The 12,335-nt window shown below is 51.3% G+C and overlaps 4 protein-coding genes across 4 annotated transcripts; 2 read left to right on the plus strand and 2 right to left on the minus strand.

The window, feature by feature from the left end:
• Nucleotides 1–741: 741 nt before the first annotated feature.
• On the plus strand, nucleotides 742–4,154 carry HOO65_020723 (uncharacterized protein; the record flags this gene model as incomplete). The annotated part of the gene is made up of 2 exons (XM_071006361.1): nucleotides 742–3,446; nucleotides 3,500–4,154. 2 exons carry the CDS (start codon nucleotides 742–744, stop codon nucleotides 4,152–4,154), a joined length of 3,360 nt encoding a protein of 1,119 aa, XP_070861361.1.
• Nucleotides 4,155–4,981: 827 nt separating this feature from the next.
• Nucleotides 4,982–6,760, minus strand: HOO65_020724 (putative vacuolar protein sorting-associated protein TDA6; the record flags this gene model as incomplete). Its single annotated transcript, XM_071000142.1, has 1 exon — nucleotides 4,982–6,760. The coding sequence occupies one exon, from the start codon at nucleotides 6,758–6,760 to the stop codon at nucleotides 4,982–4,984; it is 1,779 nt and encodes a 592-aa protein (XP_070861362.1).
• Nucleotides 6,761–8,050: 1,290 nt separating this feature from the next.
• HOO65_020725 (Dynactin subunit 5) lies at nucleotides 8,051–8,824 on the minus strand (the record flags this gene model as incomplete). Its single annotated transcript, XM_071007023.1, has 3 exons — nucleotides 8,051–8,384; nucleotides 8,481–8,719; nucleotides 8,786–8,824. 3 exons carry the CDS (start codon nucleotides 8,822–8,824, stop codon nucleotides 8,051–8,053), a joined length of 612 nt encoding a protein of 203 aa, XP_070861363.1.
• A 1,351-nt stretch (nucleotides 8,825–10,175) lies between these two features.
• Nucleotides 10,176–12,005, plus strand: HOO65_020726 (duf124 domain containing protein; the record flags this gene model as incomplete). The annotated part of the gene is made up of 4 exons (XM_071006627.1): nucleotides 10,176–10,230; nucleotides 10,290–11,602; nucleotides 11,709–11,882; nucleotides 11,961–12,005. The coding sequence occupies 4 exons, from the start codon at nucleotides 10,176–10,178 to the stop codon at nucleotides 12,003–12,005; spliced, it is 1,587 nt and encodes a 528-aa protein (XP_070861364.1).
• Nucleotides 12,006–12,335: the final 330 nt, after the last annotated feature.

The raw sequence follows: 12,335 nt of genomic DNA on the forward strand, positions 1-12,335 counted from the left end.
TAGGGCATGGGTGCTCCGTATCAGATTGTGGTAGCCGCCAGTCAGTATTTCAGAGCCCCACATTTTGTCATGCAGCACCTTTTGGTATACCACAAGGCTTTTTGTTTATCTCGCAATCTCGAATTAAAAAAAACTCAGCCAACAATATTCTGACCCTTGATTTATTCCCAATTTTACTCGTTATCACCGTATATTATTGCGTCGCTGCTGTGGTGGCCTTCTCTATAATTTCTCCTCGTTGTCCTCCAACTGCCCCGTCCAAGCTTTAGAAATTCCCGTCGCTCGACTCGTTCAGGACCTGTTTTTATCCATTCTATTGGCGCGTTATCGTATACGAATTACATAAACATCGAACCTGCGCACAGCAACCTTCACAACTGCCGTCGAGACCCTGTTGGCCTATATATGGGAGCGCCTCTTGCCGTATTTGTCCCGTCTCTCTGTTGTTTTCTAGTGTTTGCTACCCCAGACATCAAGCAAAGCCTTGTCGCTGGTCGCTGGTCGCACTGCCACCCCTCGATTTATCCCTTGACCTCCATCCGTCGACCCCTCTCAATCTCCCGTCCTCTCCCTATTTCTCGCCGTCTACACACCTTGCGTCAATACACTATTTTCACCGCGGCCCTGGCCATGTTCTTTGTCGCCCTGAATCGGAGGCTGCCTTGTCAAGATTCACCCCTATTCTCAGCCTCGTCGCTTCTATCGTAAACTCGAAAAGGCTATATCCATCTTGTGTTCACCATGCCCCATGACCAATTCATGCTCCATGAAACTCATGAACCCCCTTTTCTACAACCCGCCACCGCTGCTGAGCCACTGCCGCTGTTCCGCCCGCCTCCTCCACCCCCACCGGCGACGCAAGCCGCCTCCTCAAAGCCGACTGCCACGCTTATTTCAACTACTAGCTCAGATGCGCCCACCTCGGCCTTTGTCACAGCCCCCCCGTCTCCCGCCTCACGATGGTGGGATGCCAGTGTTGATTACAATGCACCGCACGCCGGCCCAGAACCCGATCCGCCCCTTGCGCCAATGGGCTCGTCCGATGCCTTCTTCCGCGTATTTCTCGACAACAACACCACTACCGCCAGTAGGCCTGACTCTACTTCTGTCGTGCCCTTCTCTGGGACCGCTGCCTCAGCAGCTCCGTTAGCATCGGGACCAGCCTCCGTGTTAGGCCCTACGCAACCATCGTTGAATCTCCCGAGCGGACAATGCAATTTCGTTGATTTGACCCTAGGCGGAAATGGCGCAAAATGCGGCTGTCGGCGTTTTTACAGCTCATGTGATGCGCTCAAGTCTGAGCCAACCGAGTTTTGCATGTGCATGCATCACGCATGCTTCCATGATCACTCGCCGTCAAACGCAAGTGCAAATGCGCCTGCCCAGCAACTTGACACCCCTGCCTCGTACTTGCCACCGCCGCCATTATTACCTCCACACTCACAGCTTCAATCCCATATCCAGCCATCCATCAAGACACCAAGGATTGCCCAGAGCCCGCTACAAGATATATCGTCCCGTTTCTCACAGGTTACAACTTCTCGTCCACCTATGCTTCCGCCAAGCCACCGCCCATCCACCTCTGCAAGTCATGCCGCTTGTCTCCATCCACCCCCTCCGCCGCCTCCCCGTCCGCTTATGGATCCTCGCAACCCCAAGACTCAGTCAACATCTATTCCCGACACCCTTGGCTGGAATAGTCCAGGCACCGCCCAACTGTGCTCAAAAAACGACAGTATATCAACTACTATCGCGCCTGCGCGCCAACCTTCATCACAACTAAGCACCACCACTACCTCCTCAAGCTTCTTTTTGCCTTTTGGAGGAAAAGGTGCACATCTCATTGGGGCTCTGGGAACAAAAGCTCGCGAGCCTCTCCGCGACAAACTACACAACAAAGACGAGACCACAGTTGAACAGCCATCTATACTAAAGCCCAAACGCCCTACTTGTGATAGTATGGCTACTACTTGCTCTGACTCTGAAGTTGCCGAACCAGCAAAATCACTATCCAAAGCCTTCAAACACCCCTCGAATAAGAACATATCATCAACCGAAAGCCCTTCCAACGAGACCCGGAATATGGACCTCAAAAATCTCACAGACATGGTCAATAGTTATGAACACCGGCTTGACCGCCTCGAAAACGCATCTGTCATTACAAGCATGCATGAAGAATGCAACGAGCGCCATGAGTCTCTCGACTTGCGCCTCTACGACCTCGAAACTCGCGTGGAGGATGTCGAAAAGTTGGTCAATGACAACAGCTTCAAGGGCGGCCAAGACAGCATGAGCTCGGACGGCTATGGCCGCGCCGACCTAGTCAGCCGAATTGAAGCGCTGCAAGCACAGGTCAATCTCCTCCAGAACACAGTCCCCTCCATATGGCAGCCGTGGGAAGTCGATGTGGTTTTCCTACCATTCGCCCTTCACAAAATCTGGCTTCCTAGCCATGAGTTCAAGATCAATTCTTCCTTAGATTCGCTTCCAGGGACGGATAGCTGGATGTCTCAGCCGCCTGGCGCATATTCACTGTCTTCATCCCACCGACCACAGTCCCCGTTTTGTCAAGATTGGAGTAGTGATGAGGATGGCCAGGACTGGTTGCTACCTCGGGCATACAGAATTGACAGTCTTCTGGATAAGCGCTTAAGGAGTCGAGGCTGTATCCGCAGGATATCAGTTAAGGGACCAGATGCTCGATCTGTGCAAATTGCCATCAACGCATCGTTTGCAGGTCTACTAGGCAGCATCTCAGCTCAAAGACAATCACAGCTATCATTCACCCGGACATCCAAATTTATGGCTTTGCAGCAAGATTGGGTGCCCCTGCGTAAGATCCACAAGGACTCTCGCCTCCGCTTTCTAACGCCTGCTGAGATGATCACTCCAGCAGCATGGGACGTTGTGTTTCTCAAATCAGTTCTAATGAAGAGCTCGCAGCCTCGCCTTTTTATCACTCAGCCCGAGGCTTATGTGCAGGATCGCATTGCCTTTGATATGGGCTGGAGCTGGCAACGCCTGCGTGAACTCAGTCGCTTCTATTCAGAAGATTCCGAGTCGCAGGAGGTTGGCGAGGCCGATGCTCTTGAGGAGTGTTGGACTTGGAACGATCTTCTTGATGGGCAGTCTGCTGAAGCCTATAAACCCTGGCTCGGAGACTCTTCGATATCCCCCGCAAGTCACCGAAACCCTGCTCACTCACACGCCTCTCGGCGTGCTTCTAGTCCTCTATCAAGCAGCAGAGGCCAGACGCCAAACAAAGTCGTCAAGGCGCCTTCCCGCACTATGCTAGGACGCACTGCCTCTGTGCCACCCGCTAGGCATGTTCCTAGCTATAGTTTCCCCTCGGCGTCAGCGCCTGACAACCGTCGAAGAATGACATGTCATGATGGCCATCCTCAGAGTCCTATTCGCGCATCCTTTGCCCGTCGTCGCCCCACACGGTCTCCCTCGAATCGCGCACACCCCACGCCTCGTTGGAGCAGTGGTCCCCCAGCCCCCGGCCCTTTGCCTTGAATACACCCACCCCCGATGGCACTCGTGCTGTCAGCAGTAGCTCATCCAAAGGCAGCCGTGCCACAGCCTTCAACTACGCCACGCCTCATAGCAATACTACTGCTCCCGCAGGCGCTAATGCTGAATCCGATGCCGATACGGACATAGCCGGGGCTAACGACGGGGACACGTTCATGACTGAAGACAGCTTTAGCATCAACGGCGACAGTGACAGCGGGCCTATTCTTCACAACCATCATGACAATATACGCCAGGCATTGCAGAGCCATGCGGCGTCATTCCATGGGCATTCCCCGTTCCACAGTCAGCACTCCAAGCATGAGTTTGCCAGTGACGACCCCGCATCGTGGCACCAGTTGCCAGAAGACGAGCCATGGCCAGGCATTGAAGACCACGTGTCCCCATGCAACGATGCGGACGGCCAGTGTCAGGACCAGAACAAAGATCAAAGCCAAGACCAAAGTCAGAACCATGCTATTATTTGCCGCCAGCCCGGTAGCAAGAGTGCCAATGGCACTGGTAGCACAAGTGATGCAAGTAGTAGCCAGCCCTCAGAGTATCCATCGACACACCCTGACCATGGCGGTTTTCATATTCACGAAGACGAGGATGAGGATGAGAACATGATTTTGTAGATTATGCGGCGTTGTATTTTTGTCTTTGCCTTTTTTTTTTTTTTCCTGGCTTGTTTAGTCGCTTTTTTACTTGACTAGCTAGCCTCTGTTTTCATGTCTGGCGTTCTTAGCAGGTTGGGCTCTTTACTCTACAGCGACCATATCCAATGTTTTGCTTGTCTTTTTTTCTCACATGGTTTCTTTTTGTTATGGTAGCTCTGTATCTATCTATGAAAGCGCATATATATACATACACCTGTAATTGTCATCGGTTTGAAGTCTGGGAAATATATTTAAGTTTAGTTACATGACGTCATTGACCTACTAAAGCCTACGTTCAATAACAGGCTAAGGAAGGATTGTGAGAATACATGCTATTTTGTACTAGTATAAGATGTCAAGATAACGCATGAAGCTGGATGTACGATATAAAAAAAAAAAAGGAGGGTATCCAACCAGAAAACGAAGCAGGTAAAAAGGAAAAAATCAAAAGTAAAAACAAAAACAAAAGTATCTGGCGTGAGAACCCTTGGACAAAGAGGGTTGGAGCTGGTAATCGACTTAGTAAAGTAATAAGGTCATTATGTCTAAATGACAACAAGAGACGCACAGCGTGATGAAAGGAGGAAGAAGTAATAGACAGCAAAAGGATGGTAAGGTCCAGGCAAGAATATGACAGAGAAGATCAACAAATGGCAAAGGGTAAAAACGAAACAGGCTAAGCAAGACACATCATCGTAAGTCAACGAACAAGGCAAAAGGTAAAAGCGGTAGAGAGGCAAATCACGCAAAACAAAATGCAAGCTCAAAAACAAATAGGACGCGCGAGGTCCAAGACGCGAAAGTCATCAACCATACCACGTCCGGCCTGGCATCAGGCTATGGGCAATCACGCAGCGCTTCGTCTGGCACATGCGCTCGCGATTAAGGTTTTTCCAGATCGGCCCGGTCGGCCCATTAACATAGTGGTACTGACTAAAGAGACGCCACTGACGCTTATCAGCCAGAGGGTAGAGGCGATCGCCCCACGCACCCGTGTAGAAGAACCAGTCCACAGGCGCATCAGGATTCTGCATCGCAGGCGTCAAGCAGTTAGGGTTGGCCATGCTGTTTTCTGGCTCGGGTCGGTCGTACTCGTAGAAGTACATACGACTGTTTTGGGCAGGGTCCCAAAGTGGCCCTTTGTCAGTGACATCCTTGAGAAGTTTGAAAGGTAGGATGTATGGTTGTAGGCCAGGCATGGCATACATAGCATGACTTCCAACAGCGCTGTAGATCACAGGTCGCGATCCGCGCTTCTCGACAGCACCCCAGGCATAGGCTTGACCGCCCTCGTGTTCACTGAAGAAGACACCTCGTGGAACGCCGTTTTCAAACCGCACCATGGCGTGCTCCCAGTCACCCACGTGGTTTCCAAAGCGGACGTTGAGGACCGTCTGGCCAAGATTGTAGCTGTAGAAGAAGAACCAAAAGGCGTCGACGATTCCAGATCCCTTGTCAACCACGATCAGCGTCGCTGGGGCTGAGGAATAGCCGTTGGAGTTGGGTTTTCCCCTTTCTCCATCTTTGTCTTCATCGGCTTCAAGAGGCTGCTGGCTGCTGCTGCTTTGTCTTCTATGATGTTTCTTCCTATAGCCAGGAAGTCTTCGGGGGTCTGTAATGCGATTTAATGGCTCAGTAGGCTTAACATCGAACCAGGTAGTGCCTTCCTGAAGCCACTGCTCATCGTGGGGGATCTTGGCGTGGATTTTAGGGTCGGGGTGTCCATGGCCGGGATCATCATGGCTGGGATCTGACTCGTCGTCGCTGTCGTTCCACTCGCCGGGACGTCCAGCAGAGTTGAAAAGCCAAGTTGGGCGGCCTTCGACGTCGTCCACACTGGCAAGGAATACTTTGTTGGTTTCGGACAGGTTGTTCAGCTGGCTAAGAGTATCAAGACTCAAGGGCTCGGCAGGAACAACCGGTTTCATGCCATTGCCGTGGGTGTCGACGGTTACGTGCATGTGACGTACATGTTCTTCGATATCACTGGGCCAAAAATGCTCATTGCTGTACAGATGAACAAGTGGTGCGTGGTCGAGTACATACTGGGGAACACTACGGAGGATGGTGCCAGACGTAGGATCTTGGGTAGAGTTGAGTTTGGGGCGCGGGAGAGAGGGCTTTTGGGCCATCTGCCAACTGTGATAGAGCGCACTAGGGCTTCCTTCGTCGCCTTCAAGGTCATCAAACTGGATGGGCTCGTCGGCATCGTAGAAGGCTGAGGGGTCGTCATATTCGTCCATGTCTTCAGGCGCTAGATAGGTCTGGTTCCGGTCTTCCACGAGAGATCGCAGCTCCAGGCTGAGACGATGAGAGTGATCGGTAGGAAGGATAGAATGCTTGCCTCCAGGCGGGTCAACACGAATATGCTGGATTCCGCAAAGACTCAGCCAGCGGCACGCCTGGCGATCCAGCCAGTAGTGTGACGATCCGATCCATTGCCTGTCAGCACGGCGCTTTTCGCCAGTTGGAGGGACGGGGTTCAAAACGCGAGGTATTAGCCAAGTTCCAAGGGAGGCTGAGAAGAAGAGGAGGCCAAAGAAGATGAGATAGCGTAGGCGAGATAATGACAAGGAGCGCCCCATTTTCGAGAGGGCAGAGGGCGTGCTTGTGTGCGATTTTGTGTCTGAGCCTGTCTACGTGTGTATTTCCTCAGACAAAGGGACAGAGAAGCTAGAAACGCGACCAAGCCACGAGAAGGTTTGGTACTGTGAGTCCGTGGGCGAAAGATGGATGAGTGATGGAGAGCCACCAGAAATATAGGGTTTGGGCCTTCCAAAGATCAGTAGCCTTTGAAGGAAAACAGAAGCAGGAAAAAATAGGGAAATCTCGATTTTGAGGTCCAAAAAAATTAAAGCGAGGCAGAAAAAAAATGAAAATAAAACGATGAATTATCTGAGTTACCAAGAGACGAGGAAAAGTAGAAAAAGAAAGAAAGAAAATAGACGAAAAGAAAACTGGGAGATAAAAAGTTTTGAAACCTGCCACAGTAAAGCTTGATGGCAAAAAAAGGATGGGGGCCACTAAATCAGGTAAGTACGGCTCCGTTTGCCTTTTTATTGTTCTTTTTTTTTACGACAGGGAAACTACGATTTCTGGAACCCGACGTAGTAGTATAGATGATTCACCGTGCATTATGCACACGTACATGGCAAACAGGCATGTATGTATGTATGTATTCAGTTAGCTAGCAAGCAGAATGACAAAGAGAAAAACACCAAGAACAGGCACGTCATGCCACTCTGGAAATAACAAGATTCCCGCTTTTGTCTTGTAAAAGCCCGATTTCCCGATCTCTTTCCCTTCTGTTTTGGGTTAGGTAAAGGCTATGAAGTTGCATGATGGACTGCTCCACTTTTCCCGAGCCTTCTCCTTCCTCGTTTCCCCACCCACCCATCTGACACACTACTACACAGAAGAGAGTCAAGCGGTAGGTAAAAGGACGCACAAGCTCGCTGTCCAAGTCCGGATACAGCCTCTATCTGATACAAATGTCCCTTCTGCACACATTAGCTTGTACTACTTATTATTACTAGACTTGAAACACTTCGAAAAGAGTAATTACTCTCAAGCTATGATTGCGAAAACCCACATGCTTTTTTAACCTTTGGCGCATGCCGAAAACTTAAAAATGGCCACACGTTCAGAGAGGATTCACTAAGTTCAGTCAGGTCCACAAATATAACAGAGGCGATATACCAAAGTGCCAAAGCTCTATTCATTCAAGTACCCGGTACAACCGGTACAGTGCTCTGACAGTCGCCAGCAGTTGTGTCATTGTTCACTAGAGAGACGGGGTATCAATGTTTCTTCATTATGGCTACCAAGCTACCACTCACCAACCTCCTAGCCCTGCACATTCGCGCCTTGTGCCGTTAATGAGGCTGTGGTGCATTCCCCACCGTCTTGTATAGATCCCTCAATTCAAAGTCGTCATGGCTGCCCTCGGGGATCTCGCCAACGACACGCGCTGGTTGGCCAGCCACAATACTGAAGCTGGAAACGACCATGTGTGGCGGAATGACAGCGCCGTCCAGGATCTTAACATAGTCTTTGATAATGGCTAGCGTCCCGATCACGACGTTGTTTCCAATGTGGACATGACTACCCACGACAGCCGCTTCAATGACACTGCCCTGGCCAACAAATACATGGTCGCCGAGACGGAGTGGAACGTAGGAGAAAACACTACACAAGGAGAGCACCAAGCTGTTAGCCGTCTAGTATGTGATAGCACAGTTCCAGCGCGACTGTTTGTGTTTATGGCTGTGGTTGTGCAGACGCATCCATCTAAGCTACGCTTACCCCTTATTCAATCTCGCTGGCGGTCGTAGGAGACACCCACGACTCAGGAAGCAGTAACGCCCAATGGCAATAGCCGTGTTGTTACCAGACTGGCCCTGGCCCTGTGGTACTGCATTTGCCGGGAATCGGGCAAGGTCGCCTCGGATCATGACTTCTGGCTGGATGACGGTCTTGCCACCCAGCATGATGTTCTGGGTGCCAACCAGCGTAGCCTTGCGGGCCACCTTGTTGCCGGTGTCCTAGATACGTGTTAGACCAAACATAGCAGCCAAAAAATATACCGCATGGTTGTGGACAAAGCTTACAGTCTCAATGTACTCTCCTTTTACCGGGCGTCGTGACATGGTGGGCGAGATTTACGGCACCTCTCCCCCAAGAATAGCCAGCCGTAAGAGCTTCCTTGGAAGAGCTTTGTGCCGGCCAGCACGGTTGTAGTACAACGTAAATATGGAGCTGCTGGATCACTGCCAGCTGGCAGTCTCCACCTCGTAGATCTGGGTACGTACCAGTACTTCCCTCACAACTTGACCACAAAAAGGGTAGTGGCCTTAGAGACACAAAGGCAAGCGGAACGCGCGAACTCCACCCCGCTCCGCCCAGTGTTGGCTGATCTATTGTTCATCTCACAAGGCGGAGCTTCGTATTCTTTTTCTTATACTTAATGGCCATGTATTAGGCAGCTTGTATGTCCCTCTTCTCCTCAGGCCTCGCAGGGAAGAATGGTAAGGGGAAGAGAGGCAAAAAAGATAAATGTAGTATCGGCCTCTAGCTGCTTTGCACTGATTGGCTACAGCAAAGCCCCCTCCCACCAAAGCTAAAAACAGCTCACAAGCAGGATGTAGTGAGCTTCTTGACGCCACTAAATCCTGAGGCTGGGTGCGGAATGCGAGACTGTTAGGTGAGCCGATGCTTCCGGTAATATCCCATTCCCTGCTCTTTTTCTTTGCCCTGGTCGTTTACAGAAGCTGCGGCTCATTTCGCCAGCTAAAATGCAACTACGAATGTATATATTGCATCCCCAATTAGTCATACATTCTAAGCCCCAAACCCTACATTTTTCTAAGCGCCCAGTTTGTTACTGGCGCCAGCTTGGCGCACTGTGATTGGCTCAACTTACATCATTACATTAGATCACTATCCAATGACAAGGCATACAGACAGTAACAAAGCCTTTGTCAAGGCCCTCTCCCCTCTCTCAGTGAGCCTTACCCTGCCCCCCCGCTACAGGTTTGCTTGCGCGTTGCTCAGGCGAAGCGCTGTAATCTAGTGTCAGGATGTTCTTGCACTGCCTAGGCATCCAATCAGATGCAGGCTCAAACATTGAAAGGAGGAGGGGGAGGCTTTCCCTGATATTGGTTTATTGCAGAGGCCCAAGATTAAAGAAGGCCAAATAGAAGCAGCAGAAACAGTCAGATTGTCACTTGACTTGGAATTTTCCTTCTCTTTCTTGCAGCCTGCATTGCAGATTTCCAAGTTCCAAGACATTCTACATCTACACTTGGATCACGACAGAAGTTCTCTTAGCTCTTAGACGCTTGTATCGCAGCTTAACAGACTCTTACTCTCTTACTCTCACTTATATCTTTTTGCGATCTAGTGACCGCCGTATATAATGTCGTCCCAATACCATCCGCGTGAGCTTCTCCCCACCTCAGTGCCCCTTCTATTGTATCTAAAAGCCACTAACATCCGTGTATGACAGCTCCTCCCTCTGCCAGCGCTGGCGCTGGTATCGCTATTAGCACTCCGAGTACGTTTTCCGCTCTTCCTCTCCCATCTGTCAGTCTCACTAACAAGAACATCACGCAGCCCCTCAGAGAATGTACCCAGCACCGCCTACCGCTACGGCCACTACAACGGCCACAACTTACGCTCCTCCCCCTCCTCCCCACACGCCACCACACTATGCACCACCCGCTTCAGCACCTGCTACCAAAACAACCTTCTACCCGCCTCCGCCGTCCATGGCATCGCCGCCCAAATCTCCCCAAGGCCCGCTAACATCCTACCCTGTGCCTCAACCATTTGCTGCGCAGCGGGTGTATCCGCCTCCTCCTAGCGCTAGTGCTACGCCCCCCAGCCCACCAGTCGCTGCCAGCCCACCGGCGCCTTCACCTGCTCCGGCCACGTCGCGTGCTACGTACACGCCTCCATTCATTCAGCCGATTCCTTCAGCGTCGCCTGTACCCGCCTCGACGCCGGTTCCTCCGTCTACTTTGGCACCTGCTCCTGTTCTAAATGCTAGTACTACTACTGCTTCTATCGCAGCCGCCCCTATGGCCATGCAGTTTGCCCCGCCGCCAACCGAGGCTATGGCTCCTGCAGAACCAAGTGGGCCTAGTACTGCCCCCGCACCTGCCCCTACTCCTGTAGCAGTTGGTAGCAGCCCACCCGTACCAGCTACCGACAACACCACATCGCTATCCCCCACAAGCGCATCGGCCAAAACTCTCGTGGCCAGTGCTGCTAGCGATATTCGCCGCGTGTTCGCCTCATCCCGCAAAGCAGTTGCCGAGGCTACATCTTCTAATGCCACCAACATGTCCACGCCCACTACCGCGTCTACCCCTCCCACAGCTCCATCAGTTCCCGAAAAGTCTATGCCTACATCTAGTGGCCCAGCCGATAGCCTTGGCGGCTTTAGTGGTGCCCATAGTGTCTCCGATGACACGGGCATCTTCAACGGCGGTAGCTTCCGCATATCGCACCGCGACTGCAATAGCATTCTCACCATTCAACTAGCCTTTGGTGCACCGCTAATCGCACGACCGGGTGCTATGATTGCTATGTCGCATAGTGTGTCGTTAAAGGGCACAGCTTCGTTTAGCCTGAAGAAGTATGTTGCTGGTGGAGAAGTCGGCCACTCGACATACTCGGGCCCTGGCGAGGTACTCCTGGCCCCGGCAATGCTAGGCGATTTGATCACCTTGCGCTTGAGTGGCAGTGAGACATGGAGTTTGGCCCGGGACGCCTTCCTAGCATGTACGCAGGGCGTGAAGAAGGACTATAAACGCCAGGGCTTGAGCAAGGCCATATTCTCAGGCGAGGGTCTATTTGTGTACAAGATTTCAGGCACAGGCTTGCTATGGATAACAAGCTTTGGGGCTGTGATACGCAAGGAGGTAAGTTTGAGTTTTGCTGCAGTCTTTTTTCTACTCCTCTCCGTTCTTGGGTGTATTTTATTAACCTCATCTGGCTTCTTTGCTGCCATTGCCCCCTCCTCCCCAGCTCCAAGACGGCGAAAAATATTTCGTCGACAACGGCCATCTTGTCGCCTGGAACACCAAATACGTCATGGAGCGCGTAGCATCTGGCGGTATTATCTCCGGGCTTGCTTCGGGTGAAGGCCTTGTGTGCAAGTTCACAGGCCCTGGCACAGTGTATATCCAGACGCGTAATCCGGTACGTCTCACTTGGGACTCCTGGCTCCCTTAAGACTTTTGTTGTTTCTTTGATATAGCCGCTAACCTTTACCAACAGCGGACCTTCAGCGCGTACATGGCCGGCCAGCAGTACCAGGGATAGCATGTGAAAGCAAGATCCGCGAGGAGGGAGAAGAGGGGGAAGGGTTCGAAGACAGTATAAGAGGCAGGCAGATATGTGACATCATCATTAGTTTGAAGCCAATATCCCCGTCGATCATAATAATACAGACAGCGGCATATAGCATATCTGCTATATCTAAAAATACATGCAACCTGTATAAGCACAAGCACTGCACCGCAACATCCAGGCAGCAAGTAAATATAAGGACAAGTAGGAAAATACAGAAAGAAAAAGGAAACAAAGGCAAGACTTCGTTAGCATTAGTGGACGAGACTACCTAAAGAGCCATGAAGCTAATGTTTATCCCCA

Source organism: Ceratocystis lukuohia (assembly GCF_044167205.1).
Source record: "Ceratocystis lukuohia strain C4212 chromosome Unknown Supercontig2_pilon, whole genome shotgun sequence".
Lineage (NCBI taxonomy): Eukaryota > Fungi > Ascomycota > Sordariomycetes > Microascales > Ceratocystidaceae > Ceratocystis > Ceratocystis lukuohia.